We start from the raw sequence: 24,186 nt of genomic DNA, 5'->3' as shown, positions 1-24,186 counted from the left end.
ATTGTTATTTAAATCCTTTGTATTCAACAATGAGACTACTTTGTGTATATTTAAAGCTGAAACCAACAAGTTGTTTATTTTATTCTTTCATCCTGGTCATCTATCAAATGCTTTCTAACTGTAATTTGACTCATAGTCTGAAAACCATCCGCAGCCACAATGTTTATCTTTCTGTTTTAGGGAGAAGTAAGGAGAGGTAGCCACCAGTATCTTACCAAATATTTTTTGGTAAAAATTGTACTGATGTTGGAGTTTTCTTAGGATAGATTTGTCTGCTATCTTTTGTAAAAGGGTTTAAAAAGGGTGTAAAAGGGGGTAAGGTTTGTGTGTCTTTCCCCCTTCTAACCTGTTTATGATTTTTATGCTCCATGTAATTGCATTACAAGGGCGCCAGGTGTCAGTACTTCCTCAAGTACCTCCTCATACAGGCATACATATAATAACTGCACATTGTGGGCTTTGCAATCTGGTATCCCAAATAGTGTCCAATGGTTTTTTCAGTCCCATAAGCAAAATGAGCAAACATGATTTTGTGCTCATTGAAATGTATGACCAAGCTTTCCATGGATCATAATATCAACTTTTCATAATATTCCTGAATATAAAAACTTATATTTGCATAGATTAAAATTCAAATATTTTAAAAAAGCTTTTCACGTGTGACAAAAGCGAGAAACCAACAGTCCACAAGATGTGCTAAACTAAAAATTTGGAGACCCCACATCTCTTGGCCAATGGGTGAGGTACAATGAATCTGGTAGATCAGAACTATCTGAAAGACACCCAGTTTTCTTTTCCTAGCTATGGTAGAGTTTACTTTTCAGTGGAACAGAATGCATAGCAGGTTCAGGTGTCTGTGTGTGTGTGTGTGTGTGTGTTATGTCAAAGTACCTGGTATGCCCAAATACGGGAGGGAGCATGCTGCTTCCCTCTTGTCTTTCAGCAAAAGCATGGTTTTCTGCCTGGAAGGCTCCTAGAGTGGAACTGAAAGGCAAAAGGGAAGCAGTATGCTCCCTCCCATATTTGGGCAAACTTGGTGCTTTGACATAATACTTAATCATTTTCTTAGCTCAGCTGATAAGGAAGGAGAACTTGTAGCTTAGAGGTTAATATAACTGCCTAATATATAAAATTCAGCCCAGGTTCAAATCCCAGTAAGGGTATGGCTAGCTGACGAGAGCTGAATAGCTTGAAATAGATCTATACTAGTCTCCATTTATTTATTTATCAGCACAAATGCTATCTCTCTATCTATCTATCTATCTATCTATCTATCATCTATCTATCTATCTATCTATCTATCTATCTATCTATCTATCCACATACAGACATACACACAGACGTATCTATTTTTTATATCTTTTAATAAACTAGCTATTCATATCCATGAAATACATACATGTAATTCAATTGCAGAAAAGTGCATGCTTCTTTTTACTTGAAGGATTTATTTTGGAGACTTTTTAATTTCCTAAGAGTACCTGTCAGAATAGGATTTTAAAAGTCCAGGGAAAGGACTACAGATGTATATTCAAAGCATCAGGAAACAGAATGGCAGAACTCCATGTTACTGTACATCAGCCAAATTTAGGCACATGACCTCACTCAAGAGGAAAAGTTCCACCTCTGGCAATTTCCTTGCCAGCTCTAAATTCAATTATGTTCGTGCTAGATTGAATTCTGACCATATATTAACCTTTTCAAGCAAGATTTCAAGATTCTGATTCTATAACTTTTGATGTTTCATTATCCAAACTAGGTAACATCAATGCACCAAGTGGACCATGCTCAGAGAGCACCAAGGACTCCTCATTTCAACTCTGAGCTACAAACGTAGATAGTTTCCCATAAGAAGAATTCTTACAATTAATTTCAAAATCCTAATTCAAGCCCATCTGGATTCTTATCCCATTAAAATTTCTAAAATCAACACTCTAATTACCCTTTTGCTCTATATTTTGTACTTTTTTTAGAAATACTTAAACTCGTAGTTAAAATTCATTTCTTAAAGGAGTGAAGCAAACTCATTCAGTAAATCAAATAAAACTCACCATTCCAAAGGTTCTCAATCTTTGCAAAGACATTTAAAAAAAATTAAATCCAAAGTGATTAAGAGATGAGGCTCAGATTAATTTTACGTCTTGATAGGCCACATTGATGGCCCCAAGCTTGAAGAAATCTCACAACTACTAGATATTTACAAGACTGCCACAAAAATCTCAATTCCTCTCATGGTCTCATGAAAATCAACTGTCAGGAATGGGCAATTTCCATATTTCTCCTTTGTCCAGGGAGATTACTGCAGTCTCGGTACAGCATCCAAGATACTGTTTTCAGCCGTAATATTGTCCCTCTCTGCCAGGGATATTATTCATCATGTCCTTACCAGAATCAATCAAAAGCTTGCTATCTTAAATTTCAAACTGTTGCCAATTGATTTCTTCTGTGTGTTCATGTAACATCATGAGATTCATATTTCTTTGACAGGTGAATTGAATTGAATTTAAAAACATGTTTAAATATGGCAGATGATACTTTTATTTTGGATTTATTAATGTGCCCATAATATGATGTACTAATTATACTTTTCATTCATTTCATTCAATGATCATGCCAACTAATGGGTGGAAGTTTTACAGTGAGACATCCAAACTCAAAATAAAGAGGAATATTAGGTGAACAATCTACCTCCTGAAGTCATGTGTGCTCCATCACTGAAGGGGCTTCAAAGGTTGCATAGCCATTTGCATAGGATACAACTTAGTGGATATCTGTTCTGCAATCAGAAGCCATCCAAGGTCCCTTTCAATCATATGATTCCATAATTCTGGTTGTTTATATTAGCAAGTGCTGTTATTTCAACTCAGCTAAAACTAAATTATTAAGTTCATTGCAATGACTAGAGGACCTCTGACTGGGAACGCTTCACTCAGTAAGTAGAGTATAAAGTTTAATAGCTGCTCATCTTACATGTCTACATATGGATTATTCTGAATAGGGAAACGAAAATGCACACTTTTTTTCTACCACAAAAATAAACCCCAGAGAAAGATTGTGTAACTCTAGGGAAAAAATAATATTTAGAATTCCCTTTCAACAAGCATGTCAAAAGAAAAGAAACCCTGAGTTGTAGTCCTTGAGAGTTTTCCATACAAAAGAAAAGATGGCTAGGAATTGTTACAAATGGTTTGCACACACACACACACACACACACACACACACACACACACATATCAGACAGAACTCTGTCTGAGTGTATCTCCAAAGTCATGAACTTCTGCATGTCTTTTGCATTTTCCCCCTTATAAATATTATGAGTGTGGAAATATTAATAGTGTGCTTAAATAAATGCTGATCAGAGTAATTTTGATATGAGAATAGATTTAACTTAAAACTAGCTGAACTATCATTTGCAAATTGCATTCAGTAGTGTGCTTCTACCCTGTACAATATTAAAAGCAAACCCACTGTAATCCTGAACAAAGCAAATCAGGTGCAGATTTACAGCACATGATAGCTGCCTAGAGATTTTGAGCCTGAAATAAAAGTCAAGCTATAATCAATTAATGCCTTTGATTCCAGGTAATTTTGTCAAAGTGTCAAGACCAATAGGACTTCTCACTTAACTCATGTAAAGTCTCATAAGTCTGCTGCCACTTGTATTTATACTTTATGTAGTATATATTTAAAGCAACTTAGGATCCAGTTTTCCTGGCAGAAAAATAGCCAAGAACTATAAGGATTAATGTTGATACAAAAATAGGCATAAGGGGTCTGGAAAATATTTCCTCCTAGGTTATAAATACAGTCATGCGAGTCAAATTTGGTAGCCTAATTACTTTAGCAGAGTTTCCTTAAATGTACTACATTTAACCCCCTAGGGCCTTGTTTGGAGCATGCTACTGGAAAGTAACATACTTTGCAATGTTTCACTAAAATAAATACATTTGTTAGGTAGGAAGCATAAGAAGGTAGTTCATTATATATTATTAAACAAAGCAGCAATCTTAAGAAAAACTAGAATTCTGAAACATTACTTCAAATGTCTTAGTTCTTGAACAACTATTTTATATTGGCATTGCAAAGCAACTCATATTATTATAACACATTATAATCTTAATATTTTTGTTTAGTACTGCACAGTAGTAAAGTTAATAACCCATTTTGGCCATAGGCCCGGGGTGGCAAACACGCGGCTCGCGGCCAAAATGAATGAGGCTTTTTGCCTCTTACCATTATTTAGTATACTGTGGCTCAGATCGCGCGCTAAACCCGGAAGTACGGTCGACGCGACGAGCGCAGGCAAGCGTTGTCGCGTCGACCGTACTTCCGGGTTTAGCGCGCGATCTGAGCCACAGTATACTAAATAATGGTAAGAGGCAAAAAGCCTCATTCATTTTGGCCGCGAGCCGCGTGTTAAGTTAAGATGAAGTCTTAAGTTTTTGCACCTCATCATGAATCAAGTATTCTATATTTTAAAAAATACAAACTTATATCTTAGTTACTAGAGATCAAAGTGTCCAAGGAAATAGATTAATTCAAATGCAATGAATTAATCATTATACTGAAGTTAAAAGACAAGCAATTATCAGAATGGTGGCTATGGCAGAGATCTTTCTAAATTTTTAACATTTCATTTAACTTAAAATACTGGAAGTTGGAAAAGATTGGTGATCTGCCAATCATTTGTAGATATACCAAACCCATAGAATCACAGGGTTGGAAGGGACCACAGAGGTGATTGTTCAATTTTATCTTTAAATAAGATTAAGACAATTTGCTTTGTAATCCAGTCTAAGATTAAGAAATGCTGCTCCTCTATATCTTTCTTTTGAGTCTTGTATGATTTTGAATCTTGCTCCCCCACCCCACCACCCAGCTTCCAGTTGGTGCCATTTGGAATAAAACATTTATCTTAGATAATATCTAAGTTTCAAGGAATTGTTCATTTCATTCAATAATTTGTTATAATTGTTTTCAAATGTATTATTATTATATCCTATTAAATAAGAGTTCTAGATATTTCACTATATTTTTCTCATATCCCAATCCCCCTTTTCATGTTTTTTTTTCATTGGAAATTGAATGCCTTATTATCTTACTTTTCATTTAATTTTTTATCTCTAAAAGGTAGCCAAAAATCTTTAGATTCTGCCATTAGTATCTTATGCAGCTTTGTGTTTGCATTATCGTTACTACTATATCATTTGCATAGCATTTCATCTTGTATCTCTTTCTACCTGAATCTTTAGCTGAAATATTTGTTTAGCTTTTCAGTTCTGGCCTGCCAGGACCTCCTAACCCAGGGGTGTCCAAACTTGGGAACTTTAAGACTTGTGGACTTCAACTCCCAGAATTCCCCAGCCAAGTTTGGACACCACTGTCCTAACCAATTATAAATAATAAAAGAGAAAATGCCCATCCTTGCCTTTGACTTTCCATATTAAAAGATTGTAGAGATTATTCCATTTACTGTGAATTTTAACTTGTCAAAAGCTTTGTGTCTAAAAATATTTCCGTTGCCTTCCGTTGCAGCTCTAATGGGTTTATAAAAATTTATAACAAAAAACACCTGACTGAGCATGTTATATTATGTATTTAATATATTATTGTTAAAATTATATGCTTTTGTGTGAGTGTTTGTATGTTTTGGCAGGTCACTGCGTGGTGTGGCTCTCTGACTCTCACAGTTTAAAATTTTGGCTCTTTTTGTCGAACTTGTTCGCCACCCCTGCCATAGGGCAAACATGATCCTAGAAGCTCTTTTGAGACAGCATTTAGCCCTAGGTCAAGTTAAAGTTTACAAAATGATGTAATGCTTTCATACTTTCAAAAATTCTTTTTTTTTATAAAGAAGTTTTATTGGTTTTTTTAACATTTATAAGGGAAAAGGTAATGGAAAGGTCTACAAATTTTGGCAGTTGCAAAGTGTGGTAGGCGCCCCCTCCCTCCAAACTCATAGTATACATTTGAATATAAAACATTAATACATAGTCATATATAATCAGCATGTTAGTTCTATTGGTACTTTCAATCAGTTTATACATTGTAGTATATAATCCACATATTAATTTCATTACTACTTTCGGTCAGTTTATATCAATGAGATTTTCTTATTCATTTTTGTGATCTGAGCTTTCTTGGTATTGCCCCTTCTCCCCCCGCTGGCAGAGCTCCGGCCCCTCCCGTGTCTTGCATATCCGTTGTAGGATCTTCTGTTTTTTCTAGGTGTATTTTATTTTTTTCCATAAAGGCCTGTGCCTCTATGGGTGTGTTAATTCTAATTCTTGTCTCCTCCCAGAATATCAACATACCTTCAGGCATCAACCATCTAAACCACACCCCCTTCTGGTATAATTTATTCGCCAATTGCGAATAATTTTTCCTTTTTTCCCTAATTTTCTTGGGGATCTGCTTCAAGATGGTTATCTCCCTATCGTGGTATGTCGGTGCCTGCCCCCTTTGTACACCCAGAATTTCGTCTCTTGTGCTTTTTCTAAGAAATTTAATATGTACCTCCCTGGGTACATTGTGTGTTCTGGCATAGGCTGAGTTCACTCTATAAACCAGGTCTATCTCCCATTCCATCTGTTGTTTTTCTTTGTGTATATATTCAGCCAAAATGTTTGTCATGATGTCCCTTATGTTTTCCTCATCTGCTTCTATCACATTTTGGAATCTAAGATAAAAGGACATTCTCTCAAATTCTGTTTTCATTTGCTGGGTATCAAGTTCTTTGTTTCCCTTCTGCACTGCTTCTACCCCCCCCTCCTCACCTCCGCCACCCCACCCTCCACAAGGTCCAGTCTCTGTGAGTTCTTATAGATTTGGACTTGGTTCTGTTTAATTTCTTCTTTCATTTCCTTTAATTGTTTCTTAATTTCCTCTTGGCCCTGTATGAGTTGCTGAAGCATTTGTTGCAGATCCATCTCTGTACTTTTGGGTTGCATCAGGTCTGTAATCTTTGATTGTGTAGCAGGACTGGATGATGATGATGTCGGGGCAGAGGTAGCAAAGCCAGGTTTTCCAGGAGGCGGTCTTTTAGGAGACATAGTTTATGAAATAAAGAGTTCAGTCAGTGTAGAGAATGGACAGCTGGAGCAGCAGAGCAGCCAGATGAGTCCAGGAGGCAGAAGATCCAAGCAGGAGAGAATTTCTCTAGTCAGTCTGGCAGTAGAGTAAAAAATTTTCCCCCAGAGTTCAAGGAGTAACAATCCACAAGAGATTCTTCTGGGTAGCACAGAGACAAAGACCGGAAGCCTGAATTTTTAAAGGTGGAGTCAGGTTTCACAGTTCATAAAGACAACGGAAGTGTGCCATCTTGCCCTGCCAGCTTTGGGCTCAGAGGCATAACAAAGTTTTCAAAGTTCCCAAAGTCTTCAGATCATCAGCAATTATGGAGCTAAGTTCAATAAAAAATCACTTTAGCAAGGGTGTGGCATCATTGGTTGGCTCTCCCCCCTCCTCCTTCCCCTGGGGCTGAGAGCAGAATTGTTCCAAGCCGCTTGTCCAAGGGGGGGGAAATCCCCCTCCCTCCAGCCGCGCCTCCAAAGCAATCCGAAAGTAAAAGTTTTAAAGAGCTGAAAAATCCTTAAAGTCAAGAAAGGGAATGAAGGGGGGAAGCGCCTCACCACACCGCTGCTGCTTCCTTCTATTTTTTCATTCTCCGGTCAGCCTGTTGCGAAGACGCTGCGCGCCCTCAGATACTGCTCCCCGATGCCTAGAGCGAAGCGGGGGCCCCCCCACCAGCCGCCGCCAATGCAGGGATCCCCCGCCAAGCTGCTCCTCCGGCAGGACGCCTCTCCGGGGCGTCCTGTGCCCCCCAAGGAGTGGGGAAACCCACCAGGGAGCCAGAGCGGGCAAAGGACTTGCCCGTCGCCGTCAGCCACTGGAACCGGAAGCCTATACTTTCAAAAATTCTTAATAAAGTAGCTGGAAAAGGTTAAGTGATGTTTATTCCCCTACTCTTGGGTTTTATCAGTTTAACTGTACTTATTTTGATTTTTAAATTGTCATGGAGTTTTTAATTGTTGCCTTGTATGCTGTCCGGGCTGAGCTTGTCGATCAGAAAGACCGGCAGTTCGGCGGTTCGAATCCCTAGTGCAGCATAGCAGAGTGAGCTCCCGTTACTTGTCCCAGCTTCTGCCAACCTAGCAGTTCAAAAGCATGTAAAAATGCAAGTAGAAAAATAGGTACCACCTTTGGTGGGAAGGTAACAGCGTTCTGTGCACCTTCAGCATTTAGTCATGCTGGCCACATGACCACAGAGACGCCTTTGGACAGCGCTGGCTCTTCGGCTTTGAAACAGATATGTGCATCGCCCCCTAAAGTTGGGAACAACTAGCACATATGTGCAAGGGGAACCTTTACTTTTACCTTATGCTGTCCAGAGTCACATATTTATGGGATGGGTGCCTATATAAATCTGCTAAGTAAATAAAATATGATGTTTAAGAAAGATGATGGGGAAGCATCTGCAAGATGCTTCCACATGGTCACTGTTATCACTCTTCAAAGATGCCTCAGAACGTTATAATTGAATGTCTTATAGTGGATCAGTGATTATATTCACCACACCGATTATGGAAACACTTGAGTTAATGTACATTAATTTGGGAACACAGAAAATGCCCTCTGGCCAGACACCCACTTCCTGAATCTTGCACTGCCATGTTGTTTATTACAAGGAAAGAAAAGAGTGATGGCACTCAATAGACTTGATGATTGAGAAGAATGGGAAAGCAATGAACTTAAGAAGTTCAAATGAAAAGCATTCTCTACCCAAGCATGCAGAGATTCAAATGTTTAAAACCACTGTGTTTTTCTTTTTTGTGATTTGAGACTTTTGGAGAACTCCAAAAATGTTTCTGTTGGGGAAAGCAACAATAGAATAGGAATGAAGATATGCAGGGCTGCCACAGAAGTTTTGTACCAGACTGAAGTCCCTGTGGATAGATTCATAGGATCATTTTTCTAGGTGTAGAAGAGAATAGGTTCTGCAAACTTATTAGGAAAAAGAAAAATGAAATAGTTTTATTTCTGGAAAATAAAATCCAGCAGTTAAAATCAACCCTGCAAAGAAGCAAAGTCAAAAAAGAAGAAAGATTGGAGAAACTATTTTCCAGGCGCCATGAAACAAGATGGTTTGCTTCAAAATGTGAGGCAGCGGACTTCCTTGCATCTCAGTTATCTGCTTTTTCTGCTGGCTATTCTACATGGATGGTATACTAACAGCCAGACCAATTAGGCTCTCAAAGCAATTTATTCAGAAGCTCCAGGCTGCTGCCTGACTGTGCCAAGTCTTGGCACAAGATACGCGCTACTATATGCAATAAGTTACACCATTTCATTCTATTCATCAATGAGTTGGCAGTTCTATGCAGTAGCACTAAGCATAAAAGTGGAGGAATGTAATTTATAGTTTTCAAAGGCCTTCATCCCAGCCTCTCTGCTGAATAGCATACAATTTATTGCTGAAAAATCCAAAATGGTACACAAAATATATGACATATTTTGGGGAGACTAGTGACATGTATTTAATTTATTTATTAAATTTATTTATTTATTTAAAACATGTAGCCACCAACTGATATAAAATTCTGGGAAGTTCCTAATATAAATAGAAACAAACATTTAACATAAAATTATAATATGAACAGCAGCAGCCATTAGTAGTGGCATGAGTGTACAGTTGCATCAGTGGTGGGTTGCAAGTGGTATGCCCCAGTACGGGCGTACAGGAGCCTGCCCGGAGCACTGGATACTGTTCCATTCCGGTGCTCCGGAGAGCCCTGAGGTCCTTACCGGTCTTTTAAGTCTTTGGTGCTTCTGCGCACGTACACGGTACATACAGCACCTGCGTGATGCTCCGCTGAGCAGCAGGAGTGTTGCAGAGGCTCACAGAAGCAGTAAGATGCATGCGCTTGCTGCGCGCATCCATGTGGACGACGCCGGGCCCTTTCCAACCGTACCAGTTGGAACGGGATCCGGAACCCACCAATGAGTTGCATCCATAACAACCTGTGAAGATACTAAATAATAACATGTACCCATGTTTTCCCGAAAATAAGACCAGGGATGTCTTATTTTTTTCCATGTATGGGAGGCCCACTTCTTTTGCTTGCTTGCAGCAGGGCAGGAAGCTATGTGATGCACCAGTGATGCCACCGTGAGGCAGGGGTTGTAGAGCTGCCCCATGCACTCCATACTGGCCTGCCTTAGGACCCCTACAGCCAGGCCATCCTCACCCCGATACTTGCCTGGCCTCACAGCTGCTGTACCAACACATCATTCGGCTTCCTGCTCCATTGCAGCCACAAGCAAGCAGAAGTGGGCCAGTGGCCACGTCAACTCCTGCTGCACATGGTTGGTAGTACTGCCGCCACTAGGCAGATGTTGGAGTGTGGATGGCCTGGCTGCAGGGTCCCTGAAGTAATCCCCCCTGCCTCACCTTGTGACCACGGCACTGCGAGCAACCAGATGGAATGGGCAGGTGGCCTGCGGGTGGCCTTCTGTGCAGGCTCTTAAGTAGGACTTATTTGGGGGATAGGGCTTATATTAGATACACACATAAAAACATGCTAGGGCTTATTTTGGGGAAAATGGTATATGCACAAAACAAGCCTGAAAAAAAAGGGGTGGCATCATTTGCATTAGAACATTATGATGCAAATGTCATCATTTGCTATCTATTTTCTTCCCTATTCTCCCCACCCCAAGACTGTGGATTAATATGGTCATATAAATAGCCTTCCAAGATAATAATACGGTCAGGCAAGCCAAAGGTGCAGCCAAATTATCAAAAAATAAACTATCATGGTTTAGACATCTGACAGTGATATAAAGAAGCTATGGTAAAGATAGGCATAACTGGAAAATTAGGCTTATGCTATGGGAGAAATCTGAAGACACAATGACATATAAAATAGGCCTAGTGGCATCTGGGACTGGAATTCAAAGTGAATTGAGCCAGAGCTGAAGTTGGGTTGCCGTATACTAATATGCCATATATATATATATTGGAGTATACGACACACATTTCCCACCCCCCAAAACAAGAGGGGGGAAATCTGAGTGTGTCTTATACACTGAATACAGCCCGAAACCCCTCCCAAAACCCCACCGCCCTCACAAAAGTGGATGTGCAGAGGGTTTGGGAGGCATGCAAAGTGCTCCTGGGGGATGGGGAGAGCAAAAACAAACCAAAAATGGGCCGCTTTTTCTCATTTTTGCCCCCAACCCCACCCCGCAGGAGCATTCTACAAGCCTCCTAAAGGCTATGCATTTCCTGTTTTTGGCAAAAAAAACCGGGCCCATTTTCTCGAAAAACCAGCAGTTTTTTGCTCGCTTTTGCCCCCTCCAGCCCCCTGGAGCACTTTGCACGCATCTCAAACTCTCTACATGCCACATTTTTCACAAAAAATGAGCCGTGCATAGGATTTGGGAGGCCTGCAGAGTGCTAAAACTAATTAATTTACCTCTTCAAAATCTTGCTGCGATTTATACTCTGAAAAATATGGTTCCTATCTTCCTTCCTTCCTTCCTTTCTTTCTTCTTTCTTTCTTTAATGATTGAAAAGGAGGTGGTTGAGAAGGCAAAAGTGGACTTTGGCATTAGGAAAGGTAGATAAAGCTAATCCACTCTGAGGTTGTCAGTCTGTGGTTTTCTTAGCCTGCTCATGTCTGCTTAATGATCTCCTTAAGTGAAGTGTCTACAGTTGCAGATGGCATAGCTTCAGGAAATGAGTTGCTTTGGCTGTTAGCATACACATTATTTTATACACTGATTATAGCTGAAGTGGATTTATAAGTTGAACCACCTGCTAAAGCAGTTTAGGCATGTCACCCATGATAATAAGCAGGTATACTAGTTTGTATGGGACATGTGGCTTGAGCCCCAGGAGTGAACTTCAGCTATTTATTGTCCTCATGGGGTTTTCAAGTTTCCTTGTTTCCAAATTTCAGCTGAATTGTTTCCACTGAAAACAAATGTATAACAAACACTTCCATGCTGTATAGCGTTATAACTATTTCTGATGTATTGTTTATAGGGAATGAGCAAATGATATACTAGAGTAATCTGAATATTATATAAAATAAAGTTGTTTCAGCATGGTTTTCTGTTCATGCAAAGAATTCACTCAGCCAAGAGAGAATAATATCATTTTATTGCTGCAGAAGAAAGAGCTATCTTATCAATTAACCATTTAGTTCATGACTTTCTGATATAAAAGCTTTCCCAACTGTTACAACCTATGAACATTTAATAATATGAGAAATTGTTCTTATAGAGGTATATTCTTATACCTCTTTTTGTCTTTCAGTTTCTTGAAGTGCTTTTAGTTCTAAAACAATGGAATTAGATCCCCAAAATGAGTAGGCAGATTAACTAAAGATCGTTATAACTTAGAACATTTGCATTTATTGAGCAATTGTAGCTTGTCATATGGATTCTATTTTTTATTGGTTTTGTACTGCTTTTTACTCTGCGTTCCTTTTCTGCTGCTTTTTTAAAAAAAATATTGATGGTTCTTTATTAGATATCATCAACAAAGCTTTCCTGCCCCAGCATAAGGATGTCCCATTTACTGTTTGCTAAGAATTTATCCTCACACTCTCATTGCTATCTTATGGTGAAACTTCACCAACTTTTCTTAACTTTGCCCATGTCTGAATTATGGTAAGGAACCACCAACACTGTCCTAACAGCATCACACACTAGAGATGTACACACAGTAGCAGAGCATGGGTCTATGCTGAATGCATAATAACAGTGTATTGTAGGATCATCAAGATTTTGAGCAATAGGAAGGAAGGAAGCTTTGCAAAGCAGGCTATGTAGGTAAACTCAATATATATCTTTTGACTGCCAGCTGCCTGCTGCAACTTGGCAGCTCAAATCTCATCAAGATCAAGGTTGACATAGTCTTCCATCCTTCCGAGGGCAGTAAACTTAGGACACAGATTGTTGGGGGCAATATGCTGACATTTTAAAACAGTAAAACCCATTTTAAAAAAACATCTAATTCCAGTTACATACTAAGCAAATGTTTGCAGCACTCTCTGAGGAAGTTTGAGTATAGCAATGCATCCATTCATGCATTCCTTTTCAGCTATTTCAACATTCATTTCATTCATTTCATTCATTTAAAATAAAGAAACAAGCAGAAGGGGAAAGAATGAAGCAGAGAATAAACAAAGCAGTACGCCAAGAACAAAGTGGTATGGGCTATCAGACATGAACAAGATGATTATTGATAAATTATGAGCGCCAAACAAAGAATACATTTTGTTACATATAAATAGTCCTCTCAGCTATTCTATTAGAAGTTTAAAAGGGAGGAAAATATTAGCCCTGTTGATTTTTAAATTAAAAAAACAGCATTACCCTATAGGGCAGAAGGCTGAACACTGCAGCTAATCAAGGAATAAGAATTTCCATTCTCCACAGGAAGTATTTTATAACTAGTATCCCTCTAGCTACTATGCCATTCTATTCACATTCTTATGTAAAAATTCAAATTATCATTCCTGGTCTTTGTTTAACTCTGACTGTATGAATTATGAGTAAGAATAAAGAGAATTAGTTCTGAAGAATTTTATCTACAGCCTCAGGAACATACTGAAAGAAAATTATGGTTAGATTACAAATAACAGAGGGCTGTTATTAAGGTAAATGAGTAAGAACTATCAAATAATTGTAAATCTAGCCTTTTAATAAAACTTAATGAGGGCAAATGGCAAAAGTTAATACAAGATGCTAGTTTGTGAGAATGAACTTTCTGTCTTTTCTTTTCACCTAAAAAAATGCTGGAGAGAAGAAAAATAAATGCTTCATAAATGCTGCCTAGATAGCTCCTATGAGGTTATTTTAGACTAGAACTAACAAAAGATTTAAATTGCAAAATGTTCTTTAATATGTAAACAATTCAGGAAATTAAATTAATTTAAATTCAATTCAATTCGGGAAGTTTAAACAAGCGAATTGAACAATCCAGTTGTCCTTCTTTGTCAATGGAAGGATATGTAGATTTGCTTACAAGTTTATAATCAGCCGGATCACTCTTCTTAAGTTCCTTAAGATGCTAAACATTTCCTGCAGGCAATCAATTCCAAGCAGTAAGACAATAAATGAAACCACATGGCAATGTTGAAGTACTCTGTACCAGTCCCTGAATCTGCAAAAAAAAAAAAAAAATGCCAGCATAACATTTGTATCCCCATCCACTTTAGTATGAAGGCTGATGAGTGAGAAATAACCTAATCTCTTGGGGTAAAGTGGGTTGAGTAAATATAGGCAAATGTTTGGAGCAATATGTTTATCTATTTATCAGGAAATTCAACTAACAAGTCACAGGTTGGCGATGCTTCCTGCCTGTGACCCATCAGCCAGGTTATTTCTAAACACAAGCCTAGCCCTGTCCTAAATGAGTGCTAAACCCATACTTTGAAATGGTCAGGTTAACTTGTTGCAGACATAAAGGAATGGCATGAGATGAAGCTGAAAGAACAAATATGTTTGTTTTGAGCAAACTCTTTTCTTAAATTGTGTTACAAGAAGACAGTAATGCTTACAGTAAGTAAATTATCCTCATAGCTGCCAGCATTTAGGAGGAACTGGGGGTGGCCATGGAGCCAGAAAACTAAAAGGGATGACCATGAAAATCCTTTTATTAGTTGAAACAGCAGAAAATCTGCAATATACACATAGTGGTCACAGAAAGAGCAGCACGCAAGGCAGAGACTGGGTCTTCTTCCCAGTTTAACTTTTGGTGCAGCGCAGGATTAGTATCCTTTCTAGAGAATACTAGCCCTGATTCTTAAATGCAAGACTAGCACTTCATCAAGAGAATCCTAAATTTGTGCTTATAAAAGAGTGTTGGAAGAACAGCAATCAGATGAAGACTGCACTGGGACTAAAACTGGCTATAACTGGCTGACCAACCGCACTCAACGTGTAGTCCTCAATGGAACTGCATCTACATGGAGGGAAGTATGCAGTGGACTACCCCAAGGCTCTGTTTTAGGCCCAGTACTCTTCAACGTCTTCATCAATGATTCGGATGAGGGAATAAATGGGGAACTCATCAGATTTGCAGATGACACCAAGCTGGCAGGAATAGCCAACACTCCAGAAGATAGGCTTAAGATACAGAAGGATCTTGACAAACTTGAACATTGGGCACTATCTAATAAAATGAAATTCAATGGTGAAAAGAGTAAGGTTCTACATTTAGGCAACAAAAACGGAATGCACAGGTACAGTATTGGTGGTACCGTGGTCAATAGTAGTAACTGTGAGAAGGATCTTGGAGTTCTAGTGGACAACCATTTAAATATGAGCCAGCAGTGTGCAGCAGCTGCCAAAAAAGCCAACACAGTTCTAGGCTGCATCAACAGAGGGATAGAATCAAGATCACGTGAAGTGTTAATACCACTTTATAATGCCTTGGTAAGGCCACACTTGGAATACTGCATTCAGTTCTGGTCGCCACGATGTAAAAAGATGTGGAGACTCTAGAAAGAGTGCAGAGAAGAGCAACAAAGATGATTAGGGGACTGGAGACTAAAACATATGAAGAATGGTTGCAGGAACTAGGTATGTCTAGCTTAAGAGAAAGAAGGACTAGGGGAGACATGATAGCAGTGTTCCAATATCTCAGGGGTTGCCACAAAGAAGAGGGAGTCAAGCTATTCTCCAAGGCACCTGAGAACAGAACAAGAAGCAATGGGTGGAAACTAATCAAGGAGAGAAGTAACTTAGAACTGAGGAGAAACTTCCTGACAGTTAGAACAATTAATCAGTGGAACAGCTTGCCTCCAGAAGTTGTAAATGCCCCAACACTGGAAGTCTTTAAGAAGATGTTGGATAGCCATTTGTCTGGAATGGTATAGGGTTTCTTGCCTAGGCAGGGGGTTGGACTAGAAGACCTCCAAGGTCCCTTCCAACTCTACTATTGTATTATTGTATTATTGTAAAAAGAGTTAATTCTATACCATGTACTTTCATGAAGAAAAGGAAACAAAGTCAGCAGCATAATAGAATATTTTCTCTCTCAGTTCTCACAAAGAGCTCTCTGCTGTCCTGTACAATCAAGAACTTAAATGTTCTAATTTGTAATGATGTAACCTATAAAATGATGCTAAATTGCATTTTATGCAACTATCTCTTATCAATAAGCATCCTGCAATTGACAATATCTGCCAATAAATAATGGGGTACAAATAACAAGTAATCGGGGGGGGGGGGGGTTCATTCCCAAGATGGCTGCTGAACTCAGAGGTAAGTGACTGTAAATTTATTAAACCAATGGTGGGTTACGCCCCAGTATGGGCTTACCGGTGCTTGCCGGGAGCACTAGGTACCATTCCAGTATGGTGCTCCGGAGGGCCCGCTCACACTCCTTACGGCGCCTGCGCAAAGCTCCGCCAAGTAGCTGGAGCATCACAGAGGCATCGCAGAGCGTCGCGGGCGCTGCACGCGTGCTGTATGCATTCATGTGGTGGATGCCCACCCTGTTGCACCGTACCAGTTGCAATGGGATCCGGAACCCACCATTGTATTAAACCCACAAAAGGAATGTGATTTCAAAGCAGTAGATTCTCTGAGAAGAAATATGGACTTAGAAATAACGGAGTCAATGCCATAGGCCTCCCTGAAGTTCAAGCCTGCACTCTTATACAACAGCAGAAAACTGTCTCAGCTGACAAACGATAAATTGGGTTCTTTTAAGGATTTATCCTTAAAGGAGATTGAGGAATAGTTTTGTCATATTTAACTGGGGAACAGCTTCATCTGGATTCTTTTGGAAAGATAGACGGCTTTGACGATTGCATTTTTTGTATTTAATCAGGCAACAATTGATAAGAGGTGCTATTAAGAAACAAACGTGGATATTTGATCCAGGATCAAATATAACCAGTGCTAATCCTTGGGATGCTTTTGGATGATTAAGAAGGTGGTAAATTTTCTATAAATTCTTTACAATAATAGTTTGTTAACCAAGGATTTTAGAATTTTAATCTTATCTTTTATTTTTATTGTTGTTCTTTCTGTTAATTATTTTGTTATTAATATAGTGCATAGATGATAGGTTAAAAACTTGCAAATGGAATTAGTAGTTTAGTATTTTAAAATTCTTTGGGCCCATTTTGCAAGAGATGGAAAACTAATATTGTTGTAATATACAGTATTAATCAGCATTTAATTGGAGAGGCAATATGTGTATGTGTAGTAGTTTTTTAATGCACTTTTTTCTTTTTAATGTCTTGTTTGTTTTCTTTTTATCTTTTAAAAATGATGTTTTCTATTTTAACTTTTTGAATAAAATAAAAATAGATGAAATATAGGTTTTTGTTATTCCGATTGCAGCTTAAGCTGCTGTTAAACTTATGAAACAGAAGCTATTCTACAGGGCTGGAACAATAAAAATTGATTTAGAAGTAGACTAGCTGGCAAAAGTTACCATTCAAATATAATAAAGCTAACCAGTAAAAGTTATCAGCAATAGGATTCTAAAATGGAAATGTCTCACTCTGAGGATGGTCTGTGGAAATTATTACCACAGAAAGAGCTAGAGCAGAGGAGATAGCAAACCAAGAGCTATATTCAATTTCTCTATGGAAAATATGCATCCAATTAATATAACAAGACAAAATATAGTTGAAGGAATGTGGAATTCCCTATAGAAATCACTTGAGAGGGCTAATTTAAATGCTTAATGTATGACTAAGGAGTTTACATGGAACAAAATTGCAAAAGTATGTGAATTTAATGCTAAAATCTATATAGCAACTCAAGAACATGGAAGAGGAAATTACAGTAGAGCAACCATGTTGCTGCTGGAATGCAAGTTCATACTGGAGAATGTGTCAGTCAAGCTGATTGATGAATATCATCACCACAGCAGGGAGAATGCAGGCAGGGAATCAAAATGAGATAGCTCTCAAGCCCCAGGGAGAAACAGATTGAAAGAGGCCCTGTACTATTTTCACAGCAACAAAGCAAGGCAGCTAGAGAAAGACTGCTCATTCTGGTAGATTGAGGATCACAAGAGGAGAACTGCTGCAAAGAAAGAGGTAGTGAAAGCTACAGCTAGTGAAGGGAAGAGAGCAGATGTCTGTAAGTCACAGTGGGTCAACAATCAAGGTAGACAGTGAATCCAAAGCTGCATAGATTCTAAGGCCAGTGGCAAAAAAAAACCAAAAAATGAAAATATAAGAATAAAGCTTAGTAGAAGATGGAAAGAACCTGTTTGTGAAGGAACTGAACAGAGAGTTTTTAGGACTCCAGTACCAAAATATTGATATGAAACAGCCTCTACTAAGGAAGCTGCTAGACAGAGTTCCAAATGAGCTCCAACAGAAAATATAAAGGCTTACTGATAAAGCCTTAACCACAGATCAACATGCAAGCTTTGAGAGGAATGAGCCTTGGATGATGAGGCCACATACCATTGAGAAAGGATGTTGGAGTGGCAAAAGCAGACAGATCAATACTGAACTGGGACTAAGAGTTAGTTGCTAATTCTTGTGTATTCATGATGAGAAGGAAAGTGAGGGCAATCTGTTATTCTTCTAGCTATATGTAAAGCAATGTAATAGATTCTTCTTCTATTCTCTCAAGTGGCTTTCTGCTATTTTGCTCCACCACAACGAAACTGGAGATAATCTCTTTCTGTGAACCAGATAAAAATATTTATTTCTTACCTTGGAAATTCTGGATTCAGCTAGACTCATCTTTGCTGATGGAGTCCTTGGAAAGCAACAGTTAAAGATAAGACAAATGCAACATTATGAGGAAACAGCAGAAAAGAAATCTGGCTGCAGCATGTTTGTACTACAGATAAGGAGTCACAAGGATAGAGTTCATTGATCCCCGTCTCCTTATACTTTAGCCGTGCTCATGTATCAAGTAAAATTATATTATTTAAGGTGCTAAAAGAACCCACGGTTACTATGCTATATGGTATGCTGTAGTATATAAGTATAAACTATATATACTATAAGGTTACTATAAACATCAGTCTTGCAATAATAACATACGATAAACCTTTTCCCTCCATTTTAGAAAGTTAAACTAGGCAGTTTATATGGGTTAAATCAACATTTCAGAGACTCTATTTTTTTAATATGTCTTGCCTGAATCATCCTAAGCAGGGAAACAATACTGAACAATCTTGTCAATGATATTTTTTTTAAAAAAATCAGATGAATGGAGACAAGATAAACTTATTTAACACGTGTTCTCCCTCCCCCCCCTCTTTTTTTTCTATAGGCCTAAGTATTTTCAAGGAAAGAAGGTGAATGGGGAATATGAGATCCGAGTGGAACAGGTCAGTGGGGAAAAAAAGCAGCCCAGGCATTTAGTTCACTGCTGGCCTTGCAGGTGTCAGTTAGGAAGAGATATTTATCTAAAGGAACACTTTGGAGCTTGATTACCTCAGATATAATTGCCTTTTCTGTTATGGCAGAGTACAGAGTGTACTGTCACCTATCTACCTAACTGTGCTGGAGAATGTTATACTTTTGTTTGCTGCTGAGTAGAAATGCTTTCTCAGAAAAAAACAAGTTGTTGTTCGTATTAGAAAAACTACTCTGTTTTGGATAAAAAAAGAAAAATGTTTTATAAGTGAAATCTCCAAACAATTAAACCTTGTGGGAAAATAATTTAATTTTGCTTCAAAATATTCTGGGAGAAATTTGTAAGGTTCTTCCCTATACTGTCACTACTACCTAAGTTCTATCTTCCCAGAATGGCTAGCTTGCAATTTGTTTTTGTTTTACTTTGTCTCTGATGTGCCAAACTTCACACTGTTGACATAAAACAGGTCAGGCTTTATTTCTGACTTTTTTGCTATGAAAAAAGGGGTCTTTTTAAAGCTCCCATCTTTTTCCACCCAAAAACACAGAACCCAAGGTTAACTGATTTAGGGATTCTGGGAGTTTAAATCCACACATTTTTAAGTTGACATGGTTAAGAAATACCGGTACTGGTGTCGTGTGCTTTTTTTGTAGTCCAGATTGGGTGATCCTTCTTCACTGTTCTGCAAGATACTTTGGGCTAGACTAATGCATTAAATAATGCATAATTATCATGCATTCTGCAAGCCTAGCAAGAGAAAAACCTGTCTTTTGTCGTGTCTATTCCACAGGTTCAAATGAATTTGCTGAACTATTAATATAGTAAACTATAGATTTGTTTCTAAAACAGCCCTTTCTTATCTGGTGGGTTTGTGGGATGTGGATTAAGGTTCTTGAAGTACAACGGAATTGGAGGAACCTATTTGGGATTAGTCTAACCTGCAGTCATTTTGCAATGTTGTTTCTTATGGTCAGGCATGAAAAAAGGTTGTTTTTGAATGATTATATAATACAATGTGCTGCCCAGATTCACTACGCTCTAAACTTGTTTAATGTTTTCAAATGGAATTCTCTCAAAATATAATGAAAATTTTGGCCAATACCACAGGCACAAAACTTTGTTAAGTTTATAGCTGGTCAGTGAAGCCAGATTTCAAAAATAAACCCAGATGTGATGTTTGAAATAGGCACACAAGTCCTATTTAAAGAATTTTCCAGTTGGATTTGGTCTGGGATGATGATGATGATGATGATGGTTGCAGTAAACCTAATTCAGCATCCACTTATTATTAGACTATAAACACTTCTTGAGTGTTTCCAGTGCAGAACAGCACTAATTAGACATGCCGCTGCTGTGGAAATCTTGAGGCAAACATTCCATTTGAAAGAGAATTTTGCAAATAGGTCACTCTATTCTGTGTGTTTTGTTATCAAGTAACCCTGTGTTCTTTTATTCTTCCACTTCAGGCAGAGTTTTCAGAACTCAACTTGGCTGCCTATTCTACTGCTGGCTGTATGGTAGACATGCAGGTCATCAGGAATGGCACAAAAGTGGTCAGGTGACAAATATTAGAGTTTTTGTTTCCTTCCAATTAACTTCTTTGTCCTTGGTTTTTTAAAAAAATGCGTGCTTCTCAGGTTCTGTCAATAAGGAATAGATAATTGCAAACAACGTGTGACCTTTAGCACTAGAAAAAAGATTTTTGTGATGTGTTGATTGTTAAAAGAGATTTTTTTTCCAGAAACTGTTTTATTTGTTGAGATCTTGAGAAATGAGTACACAACTACACTGGTAGGAAATCCCATATCAACATATAATCCCAAATGCTGCTTAGCACATGTGTATATCTTTGAAATAAAATATATAAAGAAATGTATTTTGTATTAGAAAAGTAGGCTGGTGACTTGCTTTTATAAGCCAGAAAGTATTGTTGAAATATAATTATGTCACATATTTATTTCATTTGTAACTAATATAACTAAAATGTCAGGACATATCATCTTGGAGAAAATCTGTCTATGTGGTAGCTAAGAGTGAATTCTGACCTGATGGCATTTAATCAAACAAAAGGAGGTTGAAGGAAGAGAGAATTAAAGCAAGTCTTTTTTTCCCCACACTGACCAATGTCTAAGCCTTGGTTGTTGATGTTAATTTTGCATTCTCGGTTGATCTGCTCAAGTCTAATCCCTTAGCAGTGAAACAGCTTTCTTTGAAAGTTAAGTACTATTATGCTTACATTACCTGATTTGGAAGCTAAGCAGAGTTGGATTTAGTTACTGCTTAGATAGAAAATGACCAAGAAACACTAGAGATGTAGATACAGCAGGAGCTTTTAAAAAACCATCCTGGAGTAGCAAACTGCTAGTGTTTCCAAGAAACCAACATGGTAGTGTCTATGTAATTCCCAAGAGTCAAGCTAAATTTGAGGACATCTTCACATTTTCCTTACTCTTGAGTATGAAACAATTGTTTTGTACATTTATATCTGTTATCATTGCAGCTAAGCTGAAAACAATATTTCTGTTCATGTGTTGACTTTCATGTGTGCTAAAAGCCTCCTAGGATCACTTTGTAGTGCTAGATGGGCAGCATATAAATTTGATGAATAAATAAATAAATGGCACTTCCCACCTATGATTTCCAATTGTTTGTGTACTCTTCTTCTTAGTCATATTTTCTTTCTTTTTGTGTCCTCATAGTCTCTAGCTTTGTGCACCTATATGCCACCTAATCCTGCTGATTTTGGTGATATAAATGCTGTTATACATGGATTTGACTTCAAGATCTTACAAATGGTTATTAAGAAATTCTGACCAGTCACCATAGCCAATTAGATAATCATATAGTACAGTATATTGCAGAACATAGATAGTACGAAGAAACCACAATGAGAGAAATATAGATTAAAGATGCAGATGAAAGAAATAGACAAAGAGCTCACCCACATAGCTAGTTATTGCCATACTTTCCTCCATCCTAGAACTAAGAGGAAATCCTGAACTTAGATTTTTAGTATTGATATTATGCCAATGATGGCACATGGTCATCATAACAAAATGACTTCTTGGAGCTTCCTCTTGCATGTTTTCCCACTGTTCCAGTTTAAATTATGAATAAGAAGGACAATGTAATGTTTCAGTCTGATCATCTTCCATTCTCTATTGTTTCTTCCCCATTTCTAGGGTTTCCTGTTTTCCACAATTTCCTTTCTCACTGGCTCATAATCTCAATGATTTGCTGAGTTAAGACCCATGTATTTATTTTAAGTGAGATTGCTAATTTCAATTTGACAAACATTTTCAAGATACAGAATTTTCTCAGGGGGAAGACCATGGCTGTTCCAATGAGTGCTTTAGTTGTGTCTTCTCAATATCTTTTTACAATCTCTGAAGTTAATCCAGTCTTACAGATTGTCTGAACCTTCCTGTTCTCTTACATCTCATTACACTCCAACTCTCTTCATAGATTCCCTATTCAAGGCAAAGCCCCTTTTCCCCCTTTTTTCTTTTAATACAAACATTTCATCATTCATTAAACAGTGTGTCATCTGGGTACAATTTTTTGTGTCATAATAGTTAAAGCTTATTTTATAATATATTATTTTCATATTTATTTAATTTTTAATTTAATTTAATTAGCACTTCTAGACCGCCCCCTCTCCCAAAAGGGACTCGGGGCGGTGTACAGTCCATATCAAAAACATCATAAATAAAATTTAAACAATTAAAATTATTAAATGGATAAATACATAAATAAGAGGAGGATAAAAATAGACAGAACTGTAATTGCTAAATGAATAATTTAAAATATACAAAATTTAAAACCCCAGTGTCCTATAAAATTAAGTCCCCTAAAAAACCAGTAGGAAATATATATGCCAGGAGGTAGACGTTAAAAATTATGCCAGGCCAGCCAGTCGGAACAGGTGTGTCTTCAGTTTCTGCCGGAAGGAGCGGAAGTCAGTGGTGGTTCTAATGTCGGGGGGGAGGTCATTCCAGAGGGTTGGGCCCATCACAGAGAAGGCCCTACTCCTTGGTGTCGCCCGTTGGCATTGCCTAGTGGATGGCACCAGGAGAAGCCCCTCCCTGTGAGAGCGAAAAAAAAGAGTTACCATATATTATAATAATCAGATTCTTCCTTTCCCTTAATTGCAAGTGTTAATCAATTCATTTCTGCACATTCTAACACTTTTTTAATCATGTTTTCATCTGTGGGGTTCTCTTCGCCTTTCCAATTTTGTGCAAATACAATTCTAACTGCAGTTATTACATGAATAATCAAATATACATTTTCTTTACTATCTTTTTCTGATAAAATACCCAACAAGAACAGTTCAGGTTTTAAATCAATATGTTGCTGCATCATTTTCTCCAACCACATTCGGATTTTTTCCCAGTTTTTTTTTGCTTCCACACATGTCCACCACATATGAAAATACAACCCCGGTGGCTGGTGACATTTCCAACATTTAGTTGATTTGTCTTTAAACAATTTTGCCAATCTTTTGGGTGACATATGCCATCTATAAGACATTTTATAGAAATTCTCCTTGTACGTAGTTGACATTGTTATTTTATAATTTCTATCCCACAATTGCTGCCACTTATCTAACTCTATCGTATGCCCAAAGTTCGTTGCCTATGCTATCATTGTTTCTTTTTCTTGTTGTTCTTCTAATTTAATCCGCAGTAAATAACTGTACAATTTTTTATCGCCTTTTCTTCTGTTCCTGTTAATATCTTATAAGCCAAAGCCCAATTTGAAGCACTAACACTTTTATTCATAGTGCTCCAGACATAATCCAAAGTATCTGTCTGTATTTCT

At 37.9% G+C, this 24,186-nt stretch overlaps 1 protein-coding gene across 1 annotated transcript in view; it reads left to right on the top strand.

Moving 5' to 3' along the window:
• SYN3 (synapsin III) overlaps positions 1-24,186 on the top strand; it is a 194,549-nt gene that overhangs the window by 912 nt on the left and 169,451 nt on the right. The window contains exons 2-3 of the mRNA XM_081957073.1: positions 19,276-19,333; positions 20,829-20,920. Of these exons, the coding sequence (XP_081813199.1) occupies positions 19,276-19,333; positions 20,829-20,920 (150 nt within the window). The remainder of the gene's footprint in view (positions 1-19,275; positions 19,334-20,828; positions 20,921-24,186) is intronic.

The sequence above is a fragment of the Natrix helvetica genome, assembly GCF_964273705.1.
Source record: "Natrix helvetica genome assembly, chromosome: 6".
Taxonomy (NCBI): Eukaryota; Metazoa; Chordata; class Lepidosauria; order Squamata; family Natricidae; genus Natrix; species Natrix helvetica.
The sequence above is the reverse complement of the archived record's forward strand: the minus strand, read 5'-3'. Positions and strand labels throughout refer to the sequence as shown.